The following is a 25,980-nucleotide window of genomic DNA, read 5'->3' on the forward strand; positions in this document are numbered from 1 at the left end:
ATAATGCAATATTTTAAACATCTTTTAATGCAATGTTCAAAAGTTTTGTGAAAAAAGGGCTAATACACTTTCTAACTCCCTGATCGTTGCTGATTTTTATTTCTCTCTACACTGTAAAGGAATGCTGAAGGCGTGCAAAATACACAATAATCTCCTTTGAACAGTTGATATTGAGATATGTCTGCTACTTATAAACTGTAAAGCCTTTCTAAAGCCTTTGATCTGAGGTGCTGTTTGTTATTTAGTGATTTCTAGAATAGAATCTAGTGACCATAATTCAATCTGAATGCCAAAAAGTGCCTTCACTTAATGTACAGAGGTTGGTGTTGTAATTCCAACTTCCCACCTTCAAAATATTGTCCTAATCTTTTTTTTTTTTTTTCAAAATAAATTTCAAGTTTATACTCAAATTAGCGTATAAAAATCAGATCCCACAGCATTTGGAGATGGAGCCACTTGGAATACAGTCAGAGTAATGTATGTTATTTACACACAGGCTGTGAAAGAAAAAAAATTCTAAGAACATTTAAACCTCTCACTCTCTCATAAACCCGGCTGCCATGGAAACAAACATAAAAAAACACGTGTAATTAACATCATCTGCACCGATAAATGAATAGGAGATGAAGTCAGAAGTGTTCACAGAGGCGTACACACATTCACATATATATCATTTAGATTCTCTCGAATCCTTTTGACAGAAATGAAACGACTGCAAACAATATAATTCCATGTTTTATTTTTCAGCGATGGGAAAATATGGAAATCAGGCACTACTCATTGAGATATAACATCCATCATCATCATCATCATTATGTGGATTACTCTAACTGTACTGATTGATATGTTAGGGCTTTCTTTCCTATAATATAGGGTGTATGTGTATATATATATATATATATATATATACATTGGTCTGACATGTTAATAATATCAATAGCAATATAATTAATATTCACATTCTTTGGAATTTTTAATGTCTTAAAAATTTAAGTTCATTTACAGGTTTAACTGTGATATGAACAACAGGAAGGGCAAAGTAAATCAGTTTCTGATTTGTTGTAAAAATTTAAGTGTTCCTTGCTTTTAACATCTTTATATATATATGCAAAAATATTCGAGAACGTACATTCATCAGTGCTTTTAATTAAGATGCTGTGTTTTAGCAGTTGACTGGTTACCTACTAGGTAAATATATTTAAATGGGTAGCAATAGACAGACATTTGACTTGGGCATCATAACAACTGCACAGTTGTAGAAAAACTCAACAAGGAAAAAAACAACAACATTAGACTTTGCACAAACACGAAAGAATTTAAAATCAGCTGGAGTGAAAGCTGCAACTCGGTTGGACGATTTTGGAAACATATTTTGTGTCCTGCAAAACCAAACATTTTAGGAATTCTGATCGGTGGCAAGATGAAGAGCAAAATGACTTTGCAGCGGCTTTTAAATGCAAAGTTTCAGATTTTGTAATAAAATTTCATAAACCTCTTGTCTCAGCAGTCAAAGCTAAAAAGGACAGAGTGAGTACAGAGTCACTAAAGTGATATAATAAACAGTGGACTTCACTGGAATTTAATTACAACTTAATTCTTACACTTTAACATGTGACGGTGTATTTTTGTCAAATGAAATAAAACATTAATAATATATTGTTTTAAAAAACCTTTTTTTTTTTATCAAGTTTCCCACTTTTTCAATTTTAACATTATGGGTTAATTTGTGTATTAGTCCATTAGTCCAAATTGTATTCCAGGTTATAACATTACAAAAAAAAAAAAAAAAAGTGTTTAAGTGGGGTGGTAATATTTCTATAAGGTTTTAGAGTGTTAGACACATACAGTAAGACACATCTCTCTCTTGAAGTGACAACATAAAGAATAGCTTTAAGCTCGAGGTTTTGATACTGGAGACTCCTTCCATAAACAAGCATTAAACATTTCTGTACAGAAAACTTCACTGTAGCAAATATTATGCATTTCATAAATAAATAAATAAATAAATAAATAAATTTAGCCTTGAAGTATGCGAGCGTTTAAATTTTCTTAGAGGTATAGCACGTTGTGACTATAGAAGTTTTTCAAACGAGCGCTTTTTGATGTGATTTGCGCTACATCTGGCAACCAGAATGAAAAACTCAACAGTGCTGCGTTAATGTAGAAATAAAGAGTTAAACTGATTTAAAGCACAAAAACAGATTTTTTTTTTGTTGTATAAAAATATTTAAATGAAAATACAGAAACCTTATGGGGCTTTATTACAATAAAAATATTGCTTATATATATTAATGTCATTTCTTTTAAACTTTCGAGAAATCTAAATAATTTTTTTATTTTTTGTCTAATTTTTTATTAATATCACTCAAACACCAATCAAACATATGAATGGCATCATAATAATTATAATAAGTAAATAAATAAATCATTTTTATATCTAGGATATTTATAATTTGTCCGTGTGTACTGTTCACGGTTGTTTTGCCCAACAGGACAGACCACATAATGGATTAAAAGATGCTAATCGAAGGGGATACAGAAATTTGTGCATGTCAGTATTCAGAATATCTCTGAATTGATGCGTCTGAGTAATTTGGCCCTGGAGCTTAAGTTAAAATTTCTCATGCTATCTCTGCATAAACATCTCCCTCTCCTGCCTGACTGCTTGATGTGATCATAATCCAGTGTAATATTTTACCCCGGGGAATATAAATAGACAGAAAGGCTACAGAATGGTATATTAAGGGGCGATATTAAAAACATGAAATTAATATTCATATGACTCATCACTCACTGCAGGAGATTACATCCTATCAAGTGAAAATATTTGTAATATAGTTGTGTTTATAGTCTAATTATTATTATATTTATTATATCACATTTTATAATCTAACATGAGCATTTCGAAACATACCTATATTTAAAATATTTTAACTTAATACAAAGCTGAACCAGGGTCCTTTTTTGGGCCTGTGTGGTGCAGGGTCTGAAATCACATCCTTACTCACTCATTCACTGTTCACTACCAACACTGTTTTATACACCAACCCACCTATAGTATCTAATACTGTGTAGATCCCACTTGTGCCACCAAAACAGCACTAAATCAATATAGCATGGACTCTCCAAGTCCTGTGGAATCTGGCACCAAGACAGATCGTTTAAGTTCTGTAAGCTGTGAGGTGGGGCCTTCATGCAACAGATGCTCAATTGGATTGAGGCTCGAACGTGGTACTGTGTTCCTCAAACAGTTCTTGAACAGTTCTGCAGTGTGGCAGGACGCATTACCCTGGGGAAAGAGGCAACTGCCATTACAGAAACACAGTTTCCATGAAGGGGTGTACTTGGTCAGCAGTAATGTTTAGGTAGGTAGTACGTGTCAAAGTAACATCCAGATGAATGGCAGGACTGAAGGTTTTCCAGCAGAACATTGCCCAGTGCATCACACTGCCTCCACCTCCAGCCATCCACATGACGTAAATGAAAACTAATTCCTCACACCAGGTCACCTTCAGTACTTCTAATAATCATGGTCCAGTTTTGATGGTTATGTTCCCATTGTAGGCACTTTTGGTGATGGACACGGGTCAACATGGGCAGTCTGACTGGTCTGCAGCTGCGCAGCCCCATATTTAACAAATGCGATGCACGGTGTCTTCTGACTCCTTTCCATCAGAACCAGCATTAACATTTTCATCAATTTGAGCTGCGGTAACTCTCCATGACAGCCAGCTCACACATTAATGAGCCTTGGCTGCCCATTACCCTGTAACCAGTTCACTGGTTCTCTTTCCTTCGACCACATCTCAACAAAACCAGATGAAATACCCAAGTTGTCTAGATTAACAGAGTGTGTCCAGGACATAAAAGATTGGATGACCAATAACTTTCTTTTACTAAATTCAGATAAGACAGAGATATTGCTCATCGGCCCAAAAACCAGCACACAACAGCTTTCACAATTCAGCCTGCGTTTAGAAGGATGTACTGTTACTACTAGCTCAACAGTAAAAGACCTGGGCGTAATATTAGACAGTAACTTGTCTTTTGAAAATCATATTTCCAATATCACAAAAACAGCCTTTTTCCATCTTAGAAATATTGCCAAACTTAGGAGTATCCTATCCGTATCTGATGCAGAAAAGCTAGTTCATGCATTCATGACCTCCAGACTGGACTATTGTAATGCACTACTAGGTGGTTGTCCTGCATCCTCAATAAACAAGCTACAGTTAGTCCAAAATGCAGCCGCCAGGGTTCTCACTAGATCCAGAAAATATGATCATATAACACCTATATTATCATCCCTGCACTGGCTACCTGTTCAATTTAGAATTAATTACAAAATAGTACTACTTACATACAAGGCTTTAAATGGTTTAGCTCCCACATACCTAACCAGTCTTCTGATACGCTATAATCCACCACGTCCCTTAAGATCACAAAACTCCGGACTTCTGGTAATTCCCAGAATTTTAAAATCTACAAAAGGGGGCAGGGCATTTTCATATTTGGCTCCAAAGCTTTGGAATAGCCTTCCAGACACTGTTCGGGGAGCAGACACGGTTTCCCAATTCAAAAGTAGACTCAAGACGCATCTCTTTAATCTGGCATACGCGTAACTCATCCCATAACCTCATACTCCAGTACACCTATCCTGAATGGCAACTACGCTAATTCTCTCCATCTTTTCTGTATTTTTCTACCCATCCTGAGACATCTGGAGATTGTGCCAGCTTCAGTAGACAAAGGCCAACCCTGCGAGGTTTCTAAAGCATCTTGAGAAGGACCTGCTCCAGCTAGATTCTGCTTTATGATGGCTGGAGCTACACATCCTGCTCCTGTGCTTCCAGTGATCTGACCCCATCTGCCCTCTGCACCTACTGCTGAACTGAATCTACACAACTTCTGATATATTGAACTTTCACCTCCACAACACACTTGATGTTATTTCTATCTGTTATCACCCAGATGAGGATGGGTTCCCTGTTGAGTCTGGTTCCTCTCAAGGTTTCTTCCTATTGCCATCTCAGGGAGTTTTTCCTTGCCACTGTCGCCGTCACCCTTGGCTTGCTCATCAGAGACATTTCATTCATCATTCATTCATTTAATTATTATCTAGACACATTTTTCTCACACATACACACTTCCAAATATTTTCTTTTCTTAAAAAAAAAAAAAATCTTTAATTTTTTTTTGTGAAGCTGCTTTGGGACAATGACCATTGTTAAAAGCGCTATATAAATAAAATTGAATTGAATTGAATTGAACTTACAGTATGCTAGGTCCTGACCACTGCAGACAGGGACCATCATACAAGAGCGGCTGTTTTGCAAAGGCTCTGACCCAGTCATTTGGCCCGTGTCAGAGTTACTCAGATCCTTACACTTGACTTTTTTTCCTGCTTCAAACACATCACCTTTAAAAACTGACAGTTCACTTGCTGCCTAATGTATAGCACCAATGGACAGGTGCCCCCGTAATGAAATGATCAATGCTTTTCATGTCACCTTTCAGCGGGTTTAATGTTATGGCTGATTGTGTGGCTACAAACAAAGTTAATAGTGTCCCCCTTACTTTTGCTAGATACACCAATTATTTTGTGGACAAATGTTCCCTCATGAGAAATTAAAAAGAGTGTAGGTCTAGACTTGAGTCCAAGTTGTTGAATTCGCAGCTGGGAAAACAGGGGGACCTTGCAAAACAAATAGATGGCATTCGTTAAATATTTTTAATATAATCAAACTAAAATCTGATAGTCTACACATTGTTTTGACATGTACCACCTACAGTACAACTGTTACAGACCAAATCCACCCCTTCATGGAAACTGTAGCCCCTGATGGCTGTGGCCTCTTTCAGCAGGATGATGCGCCCTGACAGACTGCAAGAAAATACTTTAAGAATGGTTTGAGGAACACAACTATGAATTCGAGGGTCAATTTAATTCAGCCCTCTAATTCCCCAGATCTCAAGCCATTTGAGTTTGAGAGGGATGTGCTGGGAAAACAGGTTCATTCCATGAAGATCCCACCTTGTAACTTACAGAACTTGAAGGATACACCATATACTCACTCACTTATCTTCCATACCGCTTTATCCTGTATTCAGGGTCGCGGGGGTCATGGAGTGTATCCCAGGAGGCTTAGGGCACGAGGCAGGGTACACTCTGGACAGGGTGCCAATCCATTGCAGGGCACACACATACACAGTACACACACTACGGGCAATTTGAGAACGCTAATTAGCCTAATCTGCATGTCTTAGGACTGTGGGAGGAAATAGGAGTACCCGGAGGAAAGCCACCAAGCATAGGGAGAACATGCAAACTCCATGCACACAGAGACGGGAATCGAGCCTGGCCAGGTATCAAACCCGGATTTTGGAGGTGCAAGACGATAGTGCTGCCAAGGATACACCAATTAGTCATAACTAACACCTCACACTATCAGGTGAAGTGGACAACATTGATTATCTCTGTACAGTGACACCTGTCAAAAAACAGATTGTTTTAAGCAGCGATGGAACAGTCAGTTTTTGAAGAAGATGAACAAATGGTGACGTTTAAGTATATGCGCAAGTCTGACAAGGGCCAAATTGTGATGGATTTTGTGGAATCTTGTGGGATGCTCCTGGTATGCAGTAGTCAGGACCTACCAAAAATGACCCAAGGAAGGGCAACCGGTGAACTGGTAACCAGTGTTGGGGGACGTTACTTTTTAAACTAGTTACATTACAAAATTATTGTCTTTAAAAAGTAATCAGTTACATTACAGCGTTACTTTCTGATAAAAGTAACTAGTTTGAGTACTTTTCTACTGCAGAAAATAAAAACTCCTTTGTGATTCCTCATGCATGTTTTGTTCTAGTCAAGACCTTTATAATTATTCTACCATCATCACTTAGAGAAATTTGGCCCATAATCTGTTAACTACTAATACCCCTATCGCACCTACGCGGTTTCGCACAGTAGCCTTGAGTACGGTTCATCATGATTCACCGCGGGTTTTGGTGCTGTGATTAGGTTTCCAAATTTCTGCGCATCGGCCCTCGCATAGTTAAACCGCATAGGTGAGATAGGGGTATAACAGCAGGAATAACAGAGGGAGGCGGGTTATCGGGGGCGGGGCTTGTAGGACGATTTTCACTTAAATGGCGGACCTAACGAGTTAGATTACTCGATAGGTTTTGCCAAAAAAGTCAATCAAAAAAGTAATCCAAGTACTCTAACAAAGCCAAGTATACCTACTGACCAAGTATACCTCTTCATGAAAGCAGGGTTCCCTGATGGCTGTGGCCTTTTTCAGCAGTATAATGTGCCCTGATACACTGCAAAATCAGTAAGGAATTGTTTGCGGAACATGGCAAAGAGTTTAAGGTGTAGACGTGGCCTTCAAATCCCCCAGATCTCAATCCGATCGGGCATCCGAAGGATTGCTGGACTAACATATTTCATCCAGGGAGACCCCATCTTTCAATTTTTAGGACTTAAGCTTCTGCTGTTAATATCGTTGTGTGAGATACAACAGCACACCTTGAGAGGTCTTGTAGAATCTTGTACAGCTGTAGATCTGTTCATTAATTTGTGTATTATCCACTTTCATACAAGCATTCATTATTTTCACTGGATAAATTAATGCAAAATGTAGAAACAAATGATCTTTATTGATGCAAAAGATGTTATATAGACCTTTAATTAAAGTAAAATGTGCATGTAAAACAGCGGGACAGGAAACTTTCTGAACTGGTGGCTACTATAAAATCCACACTTTGTGGTTTTGGGGTCAAAACATATACTGCAAATATATATAGCCTTATAAAAATGACATATTGTTATTTTCACTAAGCTGGGATCTCAGTAGCAGCACTGTATACTGTATACTATTTATACTAATAAGTAGGTTTTGCGCTGAAAGAAATTGGCTGTACACTTGAATTTACAATGCACCATGGGTAATAATATTGCGAACTAGCGAGGGAATGCAACTGAGGCTATGCATATCTTTTGGACTAAAGTTACCAGCGATAATCTCAGGCTCGGAGTATGACGTAAGTATTTTAAACGACTCGTAAACAATTCATGTTTTAGACACTGATGTTTTAAACGACATTAATAAATAAGAAATTTGAGTTACAATACCTCATGTGTGGTGGGCACAAGGCAGAATTCAATAAACAACCAACAACATACAGTACAGTATGTAGCATCACCACATGTCAAAGTGTATCATGAGTTAAAGCGGTGAGTCTTACACTTGCATGAGTTGCTAACGCTAAGTTATGCGACATGAAAAAAAGTTTAAATTAAGGAATGTTTAATGGCGTATTTGCCAGTGAAGGAGACGGACATAGAAGAGGTAGTAAAAGGTGCCCAAATACATAGCTACTTAATAGACAATGTTTCATTTCTTGCTACATTAGCAAATGCTACTTAAAGCATCATTACCATGCTACTCATAGCTTACTGATAGTCTTGTAGAAACTTAAACAGGCACAGATCACACAGATGGACGTAGTACGGCGAGACAAGCACAGAAGTGGAATGAACACAGATCACTGTTACACCAGAGCAACTGAGGAAGAACAACACAGTTGCTTTGTGTAGCCTACGTCTTGTCTATATGGCTTAAATAGACATAACCACAAATACCACTTAAGAACAGCATTTTAGTTTCATCGGATCAGTCCCACACACCTACGACAAACAAAAGCCAACAAGCTTTGCGTGGGGGGGAGTTGGGGGGGGGGGGGACTTCTACTCCTATGAAAATAGTCGATTGTCCTCAGCTAGGCCTAAGGAATCTGGACTTACTGTACCAGAGCACTGACACCGGAACGGCCCAAACTTTCCCGGGCTTTTAGCCCCACACAGAACATACCGGGGGTTTAGCTATCGATGCTCCACAGCTTAGCAAGCGGTGTGCAGGCGCACCTCAGAAGCCAAATAAATGTCTTTCAGTCCACAGTGGTTCTTAGGAGAACTTCCGCTTTTGAATGGCCTCGGCTCGTACGGCCAAACTGCGAGCGCAGACCGTAAGGAGCACGATGAGCGTCCCGACCAGCAGACTCAGCATCGGCCACAGCACGCAGTGCAAAAACACGCTGGCATCATGGGAACGTTGCCAAAGCACGTCGTCTGGCCTGCAGGGGGAGATAGAGAGCGGAGTGCGAAATTATTTGGCATACGTAAACGCTTTCAATAAAAATGCTTGCAGAATATTTCACTCTTGTCATTTATATGTAGCAAATTAAGGTCAGTCAAGTTACCATCCCAATTCCGAATGGTCCTTACTAATTCCATGCTGAAAGCGCCTAAAATATACAATAATCTCCTTTTGAACATAATCTCCTTTGATATTGAGATGCACCTGACTTATGCTCTGTAAATCCTTTATAATAGCTCTAATTTGAGCTGCTGTTTGTCAATTGGTGTTTTTTGAGGCTGGTAACTCTAACTGAACTCAGTTTTGGTCTCGCTTTCATGTGAAGGTCTTCATGAGAGCCAGTTTCATTATGGTGCTTTATGGGTTTCGCAAATGCACTTGACAATAATACTGTTCTTTGCAAGAATTATTCCAGAACAGCTGACCTTCATGTCTTAAATAAATTGACTGACTTTGTTGTTAAAACCGAATTCCATATGTGTTATTTCATAGTTTTTAAAAAATCCAGTATTTTTAGAATACTGAGAATGTAGAAAATAAATCACAAGACAAAAAACAGTGAATTAAAAGTTGTGTCAAAACTTTTTACTCGTTCCCAAATGGTAACATTGTTGCTAGTCTGTCTAGGTTAATAATTTTTTAAAAGTTAATTAACTTAAAGGCACATATTTATTTTAACATACAAATGTGCAAAATGCAAAAATCCAGATGTTGTTCTTCTCCCGATTAAAGGTTAAAAAATTATTTAAATGAATGTTTTTTTAATTATTTTAAAAAAGCATATATAATTGAATAAAAAGTAAGTACTGCTAGTAAACATAAAAAAAAAAAAAAGTAAAATAGCAATACATTGTGGTACAGTTTTATGTGAAATTCAGCTTGTACAGGGATCTCCAGTTCCCCCCATAGCCTTGATATTTCTGTTGTTGTTGTTGTTGTTGTTGTTGTTGTTTTTTGCATTAAAACCTAAAAAGTGGTCTACATGAGTGGTCTTATTTAACTTACAAACAACTTTTTCAGAAACTTATGACATATGATTTTTTTTTTTACATTAATAATTGGGGTGCGTGAGACTTCACAGCACTGAACATACAGTAAACGATAAGAAGTAACAGCTACCAGAACATTTAAAGGCAAATCTCAGCATCTTTCAAAGATACTAATCTGTTCTGTTCTGCCTTGTTGAATAGAGCTGATTACTCTGGGACACAGCAGGACAAAAAAAAAAATCTATACACCACACATGAAAGAAGGAGTTTGCTGCATGAGTGTAAACAATACAACCTGATGAAGGATCATTCAGCCACAGCACGTAGGCTCTGGATTTAAACCCAACAGCCCGGTCTGAACAAAAGTGTTTAATGCACAGACGCCATAACGGTGCTGTTCACTCGTGTTTACTTTTTATTGGCTGAAGCCAATCAAAAAGTTAAGGAGTTAAGTTTACTTTCTGTCTGTTAGGATCCGGGTTCGAGCCACAGCCCATCCTACGCAGCTACTGCATGCACTGCTGGTGCCGGATAGAAAATGGGAGAGTTGTGTCAGGAAGGGCATCGGGAATAAAACCCGTGCCAAAGTGTGTGCGGATTGGATGGTCCGCTGTGCCGACTCCTTGATGGGAGTAGCCAAAAAAAAAAGTTTTGTTTGATTGACATCAGAACAGAAAGAATCATGGCTGATAGTGTACAGTAGATCTGACTGCGATGCAAGAAGGGAAGTTAGAAATTTAAACCCATATCATCATGGGGACTATGGAAGTCACATGCTTGCATCATCAATTAAAGATAAAAAAAAATTAAACATCTCATGTTTTACAATTTCTTTAACACACACACACATATATATATATATATATATATTCCGCGACTCAACTTTGGATGACTATATCTATATCTATTTATCTATATCTATATATATATATATATATATATATATATATATATATATACATACACACTGTGGCCAGTGGTAGCTCATTGGTTAAGGCTTAACCCTTAATAAGATGAGATAAAAATGTAAGTCGCTTTGGATAAGAGCGTCTGCCAAATGCTTCAATGTACATAAAATCTATACAGAAGATTTGTATCACCAGCTGAGCATCGATATACAGTACCCCAGTTTCCTCCCACAGTCTAAAGACATGCACATTAGTCTAACTGGTGTTCCCATATCGCCATTTGATGGTCCTCTGGCGTAGGAAATGGCAACCCACTCCAGTATCCTTGATAAGAAAACCCTCTGGACAGCATCTAGGAAGACCTGGAGTGCTTTGGTCCATAAGGTCACAAAGAGTCGGCCATGACTGAATAATTAACCAGAACAAAATCACCATCTGCCTCCACGGTCCCTAGTTGGACTACAGAGGTTCCTAAAGGGATTTTATTTATATGCACAAAAGTGTAACTGTGTGTGTGTGTGTGTATGTGTGTGTGGGTGAGAAAGACCGAGAAAGAGAGAAGAGACAGTATATGCAAGACTGCAGTGACAAACAAAGCAAAAAATTTAATGCTATGGATTAGTAGGTAACGTTGCACCAGAAAACGTGAAAAAACAAATATCGCATGCTTACTGTATGCATACTCACCGTAAAAAACAGGGAAGCATGCACATTTTCCCAGATCTATAGAACGTGTTTAATGTTTTTTTGTGTTTATGTTAGAAATGCAAATATGCACGGATTTGGCACATGAGCATGTTGGATGTTTGCTCTCAGTGAGGACGTCTATGATTTTGTATCCAAAAACACTTATTGTGGTATGTTTTTTGGTTATGATTTTAGAGATACTGTATGTAAATGGGGTCGCCGGTGCTCCTGCAGGTTTTAAGGGGTTAATAGGCACAGAATTGAAAATAAATAAATCAATGAATAAATACAATGAAATAAAGAGATTCCCTCATAAGACTTTAGATTCACAATTATGCACATGAGCATGACGCCGCAGGCAGAGTGCTCCTGGTCGAAAATGAGATGTGACTGAATGTGAAACTTCTGAAAGCTATAGAAGTCCATCTGCATGCTGAGATTTTCCTTTTTCATATGAGGCTCTAAGTGTACTCGTATTAAATGCAGGCACACATGCCTTAGTAAGAATATTAAACAGAAAGTAGGACAAAGCTACTATGCTGAAAAGTTTCGCAGCAGCTCTGAAAAATGAGGGACGACTCTCTAATCTAGGACATCACTCGGAAAATAGTTTCGGAAATAAAGACTGTGCAAATTTGTATTCTCGGCTTCCTGTCACACAACGTCTGATCGAATAAATCTAATGAAAAGCTCGAGCGCTTTAAGATGTTTCTTTATTAGTCATTATGGCTGATTAATCTGTTTCATTTAAAGATATTGCCAACAATATGAAGCGGCGAGAAACCCTTCCCACGGGTCAAACGGACAACACGACCGGATAATCCGAGAGGCGTGACCACGAAAAGCGAATGGTATTTAAGCAAAGGTCTACAGATATTGCTGGAGCAACTATGAGATTGCTTTTTGTTTGCCAGTGAATACGGAACGAGCAAATCGAAGCAAATATAAAACTCGAAGCTCAGGTTCCACAAGCTGCTCCGCCCAGGGGGTCTGCGGTGTTGATAAGTGGCGTTTATGATGCTGCTGCGCAGACCGCTCTGCACAGGGAAGCCCAGTGGGCAGATAGGAGCCGTAAAGGTGCCAGACACAGTAATAAAACACACCTGATGCCTCAGTACAGGACAAGTCTATATCAGTCCTTCTACAAAAATCTACTGAATTTTTTTTTTTTTTGTGGAAATATTTATTGAGCAATATAGAAATAGGCAATTTATGAAATCAATACATCAAACTGTGATTTCCAATTCAATCAAATCCTCCTCTTCTATATAATATACTGTACTTATACCTATATGTAATATAGGGCAGCAGAGTGACATTTAAATACTGAATAATATTTGACTTACATGTTACATTGATTTTTAGTGGCAGGCGTAATCAGCTAATGTTATATATATATATATATATATATATATATATATATATATATAATAGGGCTGGAAGTCAGTCACCTCTTGATACAAGATTATCACAATAGCGATTCAATTAAAACTTTAGTCCTATAAGTATCACGTTTTATTAATATCCCGATCCGATATTTTATTTCCCCCGAATTTTTTACAATTTTGTTTGTTACAAAAATCAATGAGTATTAAAATGTAGCCCGATCCTCATAACATAAGTTTTCTCACTTAAAAACAAGGTGCAGCATTTAAACAATACAAACTAACTGCAAATACAAGAGTTTAACATTTAACTTCAAATTAAATAAAACAAACAAAAAAACATTTTAAGTTTACTGAGAAGCACGTATCCGCTTCTGTCATCCGCTATAATTATTATTGTATTTTTAAGCAAACTGCGCAAATAATTCACTCTTACCACACGGGACGTAGATGGGTAAATAGTTCAGAGTGTATCGCCTGATTATTATAAAACGATGACGTTTTATCACCTCAAATGCTCCAAAGTCTCAAAAAACAACCTGACAGTGGGTTAAGTGGCTGCAAGCTTGGGTGCGTGAGGCTTCTAACGTGAGCATGCGGGGCTTCTAACACACTGGACTTTAAATTAGTTTGTGCTCGTGGTGTTTTGAGACTGGTGTAAGCATGCGTAATGAGTGGGTTTGTTACTAACAAAGTTTGGAGAAAAAGGCAGATCGAATGCAATTTTTGATAATGCAATGCCATAAAAATGTGTTTCTGGGGTTAACCCAAGTACTGAAGAACAGATATATCCTAAGTAACTGTAGGTGCCAGAACATAAAAAAGGCCGCAGCTGGAATTTCCACAAACGCCAGAACTTAAACAGGGGATAACTCACTCACTGTCTATACCGCTTTATCCTGTGTTCAGGGTTGCGGGGCGCCTGGAGACTATCCTATCAGACTTAGGGCACAAGGTGCAAATCTATCACAGGGCACACACAACCACACTCACATAGAGATGGGAATCGAGCCTGGCCGGGAATCGAACCTGGACCCTGGAGGTGCAAGGCGACAGTGCTAAAGCCCAAAACTGGTCGGATAACTCAAAACACTAAAATATCAACATTGGCATTGGCACACAATGTCTGGCCCCATATAGTGTACATTCAGGGTCCCTTCAATTTCTAACAAATTTTAATAGTTAAGACTTACAGTAATTATTTGTCGAATAAATTGTAAATTGTCTAGCATTCTTTGAGTTGTGGATTTATTCTTGGGGGATCTTGCTTTTATGTCGGACCCAGATATGCAGTACCACAGTAAAGTCCTACAGTAGAATGGATTGAACACTTTAGAGGTCATACGAGCCCAACTGGCCCAAATAAACATTACTCACTCTGTGTAGGGTGTTGATTCAACACTGGACTTTTTGCTGGGTATATGTGCATTAACTTGCCTTAGAAGCAGGATCCATGGTTAACCAGCGGTAAAGCACTTACAGTAGCACTCTCGGCATGGAGACGTTTCTAAAAGGTCTGAAAGAGTGACTGACTCTTGGAAAGGCGGCGATCCACTCCTGCTGTGGCTCCAGCCACTCAATCCTTAAAAATCTTTCTGGTTCTGATTTATTTTTTATAGATTGCAAATGTGGCTTTTAACCGTGTGAATTTTAAATGGAAAGAAGCTGACAAAAACTTCTCAAACTTAGTGGTTTAACTGCGGTGGTGGGAGGAGACATTTTCCACGTATCTGAACTTTACTTAAAAGTAACTTTATTAAATACTACTTTTTATTTTTACTTCACTCAAAAGTACAGCGAATGTCTACATTTCGGCATGTCACTGCATTAACAGTAACAATTGTGGCATTTGGTATTTGATGTGAAAATTTTGCCCAGCTGACTATTAAGGGGTAACTGCATGACTTAAAAGTAAAAGTTATTTTAAATCAGAAGCGGAGCTGGTTGCAGCCAGCGGTGAAAACAATTCTTTCACATTTAGGAACCAGAAAGGGAGGATACTGTGGGTTAATACAGGTACAAGCTCTGTACTTTTGATGTGATTGGACATTTGGCTGCTTCTATTGAGGGGTCACTACAGTGGACCATCCTGTCCACACACAACTTGGCACAGGTTTTACGCAGAATGCCCTTCCTGACGCAACCCTCTAATTTTTTCCAGGCTTGGGACCGGCACTGCATCTCGTGGCTGGAGTTTTGGGAGTATTGGGTTTGGGTAGGACTTGAACCTAAGCCTTCCACATGGCAGGCAAGAAACCTACTGTACCAATGAGCCACCAGTGCCCAAGAAACTGCTGTACCTTTACTTAGATAAAGTAAATGGGGGACCTCTCCTTTTACTTAAGTAATATTTTCCCTAGGGATCTACCCAAATATATCAGATAAGTTGTTGAGCACAAGGGGAAATCTGATCATCACATGGGACGGGGTATACTGGTCAAAAAATATATTGGAATTTAGAACTATTGTGGCTCTGCCACAAGCAGCTGGTGGAGATCTCCTACAAAAAGCACCTCAGGTCTTTTAAGTGGTTGAAGACAAAGAAAGACAGTAGTGGGCATTAGTAGGTATGGGACTCCACCAGTATTTGTTTCTCAAGGTTCGTACAGGATGACCTGAGGCATGAGTGGGATGATGGATCTCGTTTTTAAAGCAGTTTTGATAAGCTTAACCAATCATCAGTCTTCTAGTCGATAGCATGGGTTTGCATTTGGCTTGGTGGATTCTGGTTATAAGTTCTAAATTATCCCTGTAGTACATGGTGGCCTTTACACATGCCTAGTGCCCTAAGAGATCTTTCGTTTCAAAATCAGGTTGTCCAGACAAATGGCCAGCTTCATAAGGAAGTTAAGATCGGTGAACTCATAAACACAAGCAGATGCAGTGATTATGTCTGAAAGAAGCCCGCCTCTAAACGCAAAATGAATGCAGCCGTTGCCTTTATTCCAACTCCTGCTAGCAGTATAAGTGTAGAAGTCTAGTGAATGTAAGAAAAATGTATTTAAAGCTCTACTCCAGCAGTCATTTGGTTTGATGAGTGAGGTCTTCTATAGCGGCTGTGAGAGTAGAGAGTTGCTGAGTAGTCTCGCCTGAAGCACCTCAACCTCAGTGAGTAATTCAGAACCTGCTGTTTCCATGTGTTAACCAAGGGACAAATGCAGATGAAGGGAAACTTAGAAGTAAAACAGGCTGAAGAAAACTGCTACGTATACTGTAGGCAAAATCCAGGAAAACCCCGAAAAATACACGTTCCTTATGTAGGACCAGCAAGAGCATAAAAAAAAACAGCAACATATACCATTTGAGTTCATTCATCTGGTAGTCTATAATCTGACAAAAGCCACCAAGTTTCTACTGAAAGAGAAAGCATTCTGAGTAGAACCCTTTGTTCTATTACACCCGTGCCTAAAGGGAACTCATGAGTCACAGTGACAAACCTGAAAGGGCTTAATATTGATGGATCCCAGTTTGGGGAACTGACATTTTTACCCCTGACACACTGTCATCTGAACTTACTGCATCTGGACTGCAGGAATGTATTCATTGCAGAACAGGCAATGTTTTTGGCTGTAATGCAACATGTTTAAATTCATGAACGCCTAGAAAACGCCTAAGGGAATGATTTTCTATTTTGCTGGAGAATGGACGTTCCATCTGGCCATGCTCTTTTCTGGTCTCTAGCCCCGAAAGGCGCATAAGGCACATCATTTAAACATGTCTGGAGATGCAGATGATGCCAATCATACATACATGCATAAGCCAGGAAGCAGCATCATGTTAAGTGCTTTGTACACGACGCCATCAAAAAGTCGCGTAATCGCTTCTATGGGCTTCATGTTAGCATCTAGTCCAATTGAGGCGTGGCCAGATGCAAGAATTTTGGGAGTTAGGTTTTATGTCAAGGGCAGGAGCCCAGGTTAAAAAGTGCTCTCACCTCTGGTTTGATACATTATGTATCAGAAATTGTAAAAAAAAAAAAAAATGGAGTTAGCAAAGGATGGCGTCAGCTATCAGCTACGAAGGTTAGAAGGAGTCTGAGAGAAGAAGCAGGTAATAAGTGATTGTTTACACCACTGCATTGTTAATGTTAATGGCAGGCTTCCTAATTTCAATGGCTTTTCTCAGCAGGCTGCCCATAACCAGAGAAAGAGGGTGAGATGAGCAAGGGGGGAAAAAAAAGCTTTTTTGTTCTTTTTTAATGAGTGGCACTGAAATGACAGTTACATTTAAGCGAATGTCTGCTTTTCATACCAGCCAGAGTGCGACATCTTTTAAAAAATGCTATTTTGGACCTGGGTTTTATAATGGGTTTGGATAGAGTTTAATCTGAAAATCTGAAAAGAAATTTAATTGGTGGTGTGTTTGAATGTGTCTTACAGAGTTGGAGTGGAATCAAATTCAGGACACAAGCTTATTGCAAATAACAGATGCTACATGAAAGCTTTCCCATTTAGTAGCCAGAGACGAGTTTTGTTTTTATTTGTTACAGATAAAATGTGTAAGTCTTTGTATTTAGTTTAAGTACAGGTACAGCCACAAAACTGGGCTTTCAACAATGGTGCAGGTTTAGAGCACTAGTATTCAGTGCACTTGAAGTGTCTGGTGTGGGTGGTAAGACGCTGGACGAAAAAACAAAAAACAAGTGGCAACCTCAGGTTTTAAAAACGAGTCCAACTTGGAAGTGCCGAAACTTGCATTACCTTGAATGACCACTAGGCCCAAAATCTGGCTCCAGTACTGAGTCACACCCCATATACCTCATTTCCACTACACTGGTGCTGGTGCCAGGTGCCGCATTTACACTAGACAGGATAGTAGCACCAAACTAGTATGAAAATGTATTTCAGTATCCAAAAGCAGCTTATTTGACGTGTTATAACCGCTGAAAGTCTTTCTTCAGTTTTTTTTAGCTTAGACACTATTTGGTCGGTTGTTGGTGTGAAGCCTGTGACTATTAGTTCCTCTCTTATTTCCTTATACACTTTTTTTTTCTTAAAGCACTTTCCAATTTCTGCTGAATCTCGGCGAATGTCCAAAATGCCGAAAAAATGCTTTTGTTTCGTCCGCGCTCCACATTAACGGACTTTGGGTCTCTGCCATTTTTTTTTTACGCTCCCTATAACTCCGCCCACAGCTCGTGACGTCACAGGTTCTCGTAACTAGACCAGCAGAGTTTAGGGGCCGGTTCGGTGCTTATTTTAGGGCACCGGCACCAATTTTTTTCTTTGGAAAAGCGCGGCACTGGTTCCTAAATTGGGAACCGGCACGGGAACCAGAGCAGTGAAAAAGGGGAAAGGGAAAAAACAGACTGCCATGTTAACGTGCCCTACTTTAGCATGGTATTAAAAGCAGTTTTAATTATAAATTAAGTTGGGTTCTGCTATGAAGGCAAAGACCAGAGCTCCCACAACCGAAGGCAATACCTATGGGTGACGCCATGGAGAATTTCTCCAGTTATATACGGCGCATGACCGAAATACAAATATAAGGCCATGAAAATAGCGACAAAAGCAGATAGAAATGAAAGCAACACATCAGTTCTAACCAGCGCTTGTTTCAGCACAATCCGATGGCATCCCGCATAGAGATTCGGATTCCCCTGAAGAGCAATTACTCTCCTGTTTTTTCTTGCATATCTCACTAATACACGCGCAACAGTCATCAAACACGGACTTTCAACCTCAGTTTCAAATCCTATTTGCTGATTTTTCCTGTGAATTGAAATGCAGGGATCTGTCACAATGAATCCGAACACGGTGAACACGAATACTCGCTACTGCAGTGACTGCTTTTGGCATTTATATAAATAAAAGAAAGGTTTTTTTCCGTACGTTGTTTAGAACTCACGCTGTCAATTATATCTTTACATTTCATACTGTACATTGAAGGGCCTGAAAACATTTCTGTCTGATTGTCTGCCCAGACAGATTTAGTTAGTCATTAGTATGTGGGCTTCAACCTGAAATAATAATATCACCTGATCATCTTTAACTTTTTAACTATTTCTATAAACTCTTTTCCCGTCAATGACGGCTATTTACACTAGTAATGAATATTCTGTTAAATGACAGAACGAACAATTAATCAATCAGTCAGTTAGTGCACAACCTGATGGAATGTTACAGTACAAATGGATGACAGCTTTATTTAATGCTGCTTTACACAAACACAGTAAATTGAAGCCAAGAACTCAGATTTTGTCCTCAAAATTGCTGAATAGAACAAGGTTTTAAACAGATATCTGAACTATTACTAACACTAGTGTAGAACACCTGGTATACAGTAAATCCTTCGAGCTTCAGTTTAATTCCTCGTCTCTGCCAGCACTGGAAGGATTTTTATTACACTATTTACACTGAGCTGTTTCACTGTGTGCGGAGTCAGAGAACGAGAAGTGTGTGAAGAGAATGTGGTACCTCCTCTGAGGATTGAAGAAGCAGGTGAAGGACTGGTTGCTACCCTCTTCACTCCAGTAGTGCTGTAACCTTAGGATGTCTTCTCGCATCTTCTGGTTATCTCGCTCACATTTGGGAACATAAGAACACTAGAGAGAGAAAAAAAAGCATGATGAAGAATGAATCTTTACTGTACTGTCCTTGAAGGTTTTATTAATACATGCAGGTGGCGTTCCCAAATTGCCCATAGTGTGTGCCCTGCTATGGATTGGAACCCTGTACAGTGTGTACCCCACCTCATGTCCTAAGTCTCATGGGAAAGGCTCCAAGCCCCGCTGTGACCCCCAGGATAAAGCAGTATAAAATATGAGAGTGAGAGAGCGGGTAGATACAGACAGGGAAATATTACAGTCTAACTTGCAACAGGAAAACAACGCCAAACACTCACGATCCACTTTTTCAATAAGGACAAATCAAAGGTTTATGTGTCTAGACATTAGAACCTTAATGTGTCCTATTCTTTGGTGTCAGGTTGTGAAGTGTCTGCTTAGGGTTTAAAAAAAAAAAAAGATGCACATATCAATTTTCACATATGCACATATGTTGCACATGCATGCATTATTATCTTAATTAGTTTTTTTTTCCATTAGTATGCATACACGAAGATAAATGTGTGAAAATATAGAATTAGAAAAAAAGAGATACAGTTACTATGCTGGAATACTGGTCTACTATCTCACTCTGCATTTTAAAGATCAGGGCCCTTGGGCTGGGGAAAAAAAAAAAAGCATACAGATATCTGATTGAATTTGCTTCACCAGGGCAACCAGGTTACCATGGAAATGTGAAGATAGGGGCAGTGTGTGAGAACGTAATGGGTGCAAGGTGCGGCCTGGGATCACCGAGACTTTTTCAGCTCTTGAAAAGTCATAACAGACACGACTGTACGATTAGACATGGTGGATTAAACAGTGTTTTTATTAATTATACCTGTTCAGGTGAGATTTATCTGGCACATGTCCCAATAATATTGCCATGATACTGTGTGATTGTATTCGTTCTACTCTTCTATCCAGGATAATGGAAAGAAAAGTGTTCATACAGTACATCTTCTCATTGTGTATAAATGTGAGTATGTGCTCATTGACGTGTTTATCGATCGACCACCTGGCTCTATTTGAAATGTCTGCACTTCATAGCAGCGGGGATTTTTAAGCTTTGAACACTGTGGTGCGTCTACAAAGAGATTATGCACATAACAATATACTGAAATAATGATATTATGTTAGCTCCTAAGCGACTTGGTTGTCAACTCACACCTCCAGGGTTGGTAGGTTTGAATCTTGCCTCTGCTTTGTGCGTGTGGAGTTTTCATGTTCTCCCAGTGATTGGTGGGTTTCCTCCAGTTTCTTCCTAAAGACATGCAGTGTAGGACGATTAGAGTTTCCAAATTGCCCACATTGTATAAATGAGCATGATGGACTCAATCCCTACTGATTCCCATCCCTAAAAAGTACCCATACATCTTTTTTCTTTCTTTTTTCTGAACATCCATTAATTGTTATATTTATATATGTTCTGCAGTGGCTCTGATCTTCTTTCCCTAATTTCTTCTTCTTTGTCTTTCGGCTGTTCCCTTTCAGGGGTCGTCACAGCAAATCATCTGCCTCCATCTAACCCTATCCTCTGCATCCTCTTCTCTCACACCAACTAACTTCATGTCCTCTCTCACTGCATCCATAAATCTCCTCTTTGGTCTTCCTCTAGACCTCCTGCCTGGCAGTTCCAACCTCAGCATCCTTCTACCGATATATTCACAATCTCTCCTCTGAACATGTCCAAACCACCTCAATCTGGCCTCTCTGACTTTATCTCCAAAACATCTAATGTGGGTTGTCCCTCTAATGAACTCATTCTTGATCCTATCCATCCTAGTCACTTCCAAAGAGAACCTCAACATCTTCAGCTCTGCTACCTCCAACTCTGCCTCCTGTCTTTTCTTCAGCGTCGCTGTCTCTAAACCGTAGAGCATCGCTGGTCTCACCACTGTCCTTTTACTCTCGATGATACTCCTTAGTCAGATAACACATCTGACACTTTTCTTCATCCATTCCAACCTGCCTGTACCCGCCTCTTCATCTCCTTTCGACAATCTACTTTCACTCATTTCAAAGCTTCAAAATGGGTTGCTTCTGTCTCATAGACATCTCTCTGGTCTTCATGTTAGTTTATCTTTTTTTTTTCAAATTTAAAAACAGATATCTAAAACTATGAACTATTTAAACAGGGCAGACCTGGGCAGCAAGGAGCTCCAGTCACGCACATGTTCCAATATTTTTGAGCACTCATAAACAGGTAGTTTCAAACAAGAGTGTCCTGGGAATGGAATTCAACTCAACCCTGTACTTACATGTTGTTAGTCTTTTGGCTGCCTTCCTGATGCAACCCTCCCATCTTATCCAGGCTGGGTAGTATGGGGTGTGGTAACCCACCAACAGCAGGGCTTAAGCCAACAACCTAGAGCTGGCTGAGCTACCACTTACAGTACATACAGTACCAGACCAAAAAGGCTTTTGTTCGCTAAAAGTGGTGGCTAACTGGTAGGTCTCTTGCCTACCATGTGGAAGGCATGAGTTCAAGTCCCAAACCCCAGCCACTGCATCATCAAGCCTGAATAAAATGAGCGGGCTGCATCAGGAAAGATATCCGGCATGAAGCCTACAGTATGTAAAGTTGTGTCCGGATTGGGGACCCCTTGATGGGAGCAGCAGACAACAACTTATATACAGTACCAGACCCGCTCATGGTGGGGTGTGGGTGATCTCCTCAAAAACATTGTCGGCCACTTGAGGATGTTGAGGCACAATTTTAATGGATTTTTTTTTTTTTTTTTACATTTGGAGGATTTTTTCTCAAATGCCTGCTTCCTTTTCTCTCAGATTTTTAGCCTGTGATTAGCCAGTGAGCCCGGTCCCGAAACACACACTCGGCACACTCTCATGTGCACCCCATATAACAACCACACACAATCGGGCCTTTAGAGAGACTCTTCAATCATTCTGGATTTGCTTTATTCGATTTGTCCCAGTGTTCCCGACGTCTAGAACACCCCTGGTTTTAATGAAAACGGAGCATGTCCAAAATAGTTGCTTTTTTGTACCATTAAGTGTAAAATTGTGTGTGTCTACAGGTGTTCCTAAAAAAAGTCTAGATAAGAATAAAGTACAATTGGAAACTCTGAGCGCTAGCGAAAAACTCAAGTTACAGGCTAGCAAAACTGTCCAGGTTGCTTTGCTATAAAAGACCGGATTTTATTCAGTCTCTCTGTTTTTTTCCTCCCCAGGGGCTTTCTCAGTAGATTAGCAGTGACCATCAATCCCGCTGCAGCTGCTGACACTCTGATGACGGCTGTTTCTTTTTGAATCGTGAAGATGAGCTACATCACTCAACACCGATTGTCATCTGGTAGCCGTCGCGAGAGGCCACTAAAGCAATACATATGAAGATGAAGATAGATGGCCGCGAGTGAACCACGGGACTAAAGGTCCTTCTGAGTGAAACCGATAGAAAACAATACAATATGTACAGATGAGTGTGTGCAGGACAAGCCTTGTATCTATCCGACAGGACTTTAATCTGGATCTATACTTCGTGGTACCTTTGTGTTGTCTGATAAACGCTGATTGCTCAGTAGGCAGTAGAAAAACGCCTGACATAATGGGGTTATTTTATATGATGTTAGTAAAGTATCAGCATGAATCCAGCAGACGTGCGAAAAGCTTTCAGCAACGGTCGATATAGAACAGTAACAATGACGAGTAAATCAATATTACTTGATTTTTTTTGGCAAGCTAAGTTTGCGGGTACAAACAGAAACCACATGCAAACCTTTTCTGCACAATTTCCTACACGGTGTATAGTATACCACTGAGGAATGAGCATTTGGTCTTTAGCACCATTTTATAACTGACTATATTTTAAGTAGTGCGGTCAATTGATTGGAAAATTTAATCTAGTTAATCACAGTTCCACCTCTGGATTTAGGAGGTTTGGAGCAGTATGTTAAACCTACAGCGTCGAATCTAGGGGTTATTTTTTTTAAAATATATATATTTTTTTTTCTCCAATTTTCTCCCTAATTTAGTCAAGGCCAATTCCTCCCCGTCACTAGGGGGCTCCCACATTAAGGCTACTACTACCATTCAGCCGGGAGGGCCAAAGACTATCACGTGTTTCCTCCAAACCGCGTGACGTCAGCCGACCGCATCTTTTCGAACTGCTTGCTCACGCACCGTTAGGGGCGGAGTAACACACTCAGAGGAAAGCGCTAGCCACTCCTTCCGTGTGCGCGAGCTCACAGACGCCCCTGATTGGCTGTAGAGTCGTAATTAATGTGGGAGCGCAAGTACCTCTCATCCCTCCCCCCTGAGAGAGCTCGGCCAATCAGCTCTCTCTGTGCCTCCGGCTGTGAGAGGAAAACAGCATTACCCGGGGTTCGAACCAGCGATCTCCAGATGATAGGGCGAGCACTTTCCTACTGCGCCACTCGGAGGCCTTAGGGGTTGTTTTTGATCATGGCCTTAAATTTGAGAACCAGATTAGTGCTGTGGTTCGGTCCAGTTTCTTTCAGTTCAGGCAACTGGCAAAACTTGAACCTGTTTTGTCCTTTAGGCTGTTCGAAATAGCCATCCACGCCTTCATCACCACTCACATTGATTATTGTAATGCTCTGTATCTTGGGGTTTCTCAGACAGCATTACATCGGCTACAGCTGATCCAAAACTCTGCCATGGTACCCAAGACCAAATGCAAGCTCAGGGGTGATCGGGCGTTCTCTGTGGAATGATTTACCATTGACCATTTGTGAGGCCACATCATTGGGGGTGTTTAAGTCCCTTCTTAAAACTCACATGTTTTCCCTGGCATTTAAACCAACATGACATGTTGATTTTACATATTGTTTTACAATTTATTACAAAAAATCTTTTATTTTTGTATTATTTTATTTTATTTTTATTCATTTTATTATTATTATTATTATTATTATTATTATTTTATTAGATTACAATGTTATTTTATTATTTATGTGAAGCACTTTGGGGCATTGATGTTGTTAAAGTGCTATACAAATAAAGATGAGTTGATTTGAAAGTTGAGTCACAGTTATTAACTATACAATTTTAACATACTCGGATTTACTTGTATTATAAACGAGTAATGTTGGAAAAAAAGAAATGCATGACAAACTGGTTAGAGGAAACAGATTATGCGTTTCCTCTATATTTTAATTTAACGTAATTTATACGTTAAATTAAAACCTCTCAAGTGGGACTGGCACGGCATGCAGTGGCTGGGTAGCGTGGGGGACAAACCCACAGATAGTGGGGGTCTAATCCACATCGTACAATTTACACCATAGCCACTTGAGCCACCGCTCCCACATCTTCCATGTAATGTATTCTTGTAAAAATAGTTTGCCTTAAAAGATTTTTTCCAAACTTCCATGTAGAAATTTTTTATATTGAAACTTGTGGTTCAGCACACCTGGTGCTATTATCACACACAGCCGGGTACCCGCACTGCGTTTATGGGAAGCCATTAGGGTCAAACTTGGTCATATGATTAATTTATGTAAAAAAAAATAATAATGCGTTAAAATTTCTAGCTTAATCACATGTGGTAACGTGTTAATATTGACCGCTGACTGGTGTACAGTTTATGCACAAACATATACAGTAATAATATACACAAAAAGGATTGAGCTTAATGAGCTAAGCTATTTATTATTTTTTTAATTAGGTAATAAAAAATGTGAAAAGGAATAAAGGAATAAAACCCTAAACATGAACGAGTGACAATCAAAGTACTGCGGAAAAAAAAGACTTAAACCTGGATCCTTAAAATCTCCTTCTCTGTTTTCCCCCCCTCTCTTACCACTAATGCCTACTTACCACTTGTTAGCGTTGTTTTTTTTTTTAACACAAAGCCTGGCTTCTATGGAAACTGAGCCAAGACTTATTCGTTTAATTCCACAGACACTAGCTTTCATGTTTCACTGATGCCACTAAATTGAATGTAAAATATAAATGGCCTTATTCCCGAGAATTTCGCTCTTCCCCGCTCCAGTGCATACAGTACATGTGCTGAGAATTAAAAATCATCCCATTAATGTTGCTCACAAGCAAACACAGGCACAGGAAGCACCTTCACAGAAACCGAAAGAGCAACTAATATTAATGTCTTCAACATGCAAACTCTATTCGTCACGGATGTCATAATAATCAGAAGGAACCGTAAGGCAAAATATTAGGATCGATGAATAGAAGCAGCACAAAGGCTTCGTCTGTAGGTGGAAATGTGGCCGAGATAAGATCACAGTTCAGCATTTTAATGTGCAAATGTGACTGAGGATCCATTGTGATCATGTCTAAGGAGGGGAAATGGGGAATATA

The 25,980-nt window shown here is 39.4% G+C and overlaps 1 protein-coding gene across 1 annotated transcript in view; it reads right to left on the reverse strand.

The window, feature by feature from the left end:
* Positions 1–7,544: 7,544 nt before the first annotated feature.
* Positions 7,545–25,980, reverse strand: part of LOC128534428 (calcium-activated potassium channel subunit beta-4-like) — a 45,790-nt gene continuing 27,354 nt past the window's right edge. Inside the window, exons 2-3 of the mRNA XM_053508853.1 lie at positions 19,550–19,677; positions 7,545–9,141 (exon numbers count right to left, since the gene is read on the reverse strand). Coding sequence (XP_053364828.1) covers positions 8,973–9,141; positions 19,550–19,677 — 297 coding nt within the window. The 3' untranslated portion in view covers positions 7,545–8,972. The remainder of the gene's footprint in view (positions 9,142–19,549; positions 19,678–25,980) is intronic.

This window comes from Clarias gariepinus, chromosome 12 (assembly GCF_024256425.1).
Source record: "Clarias gariepinus isolate MV-2021 ecotype Netherlands chromosome 12, CGAR_prim_01v2, whole genome shotgun sequence".
In the NCBI taxonomy this organism is placed as follows: Eukaryota; Metazoa; Chordata; class Actinopteri; order Siluriformes; family Clariidae; genus Clarias; species Clarias gariepinus.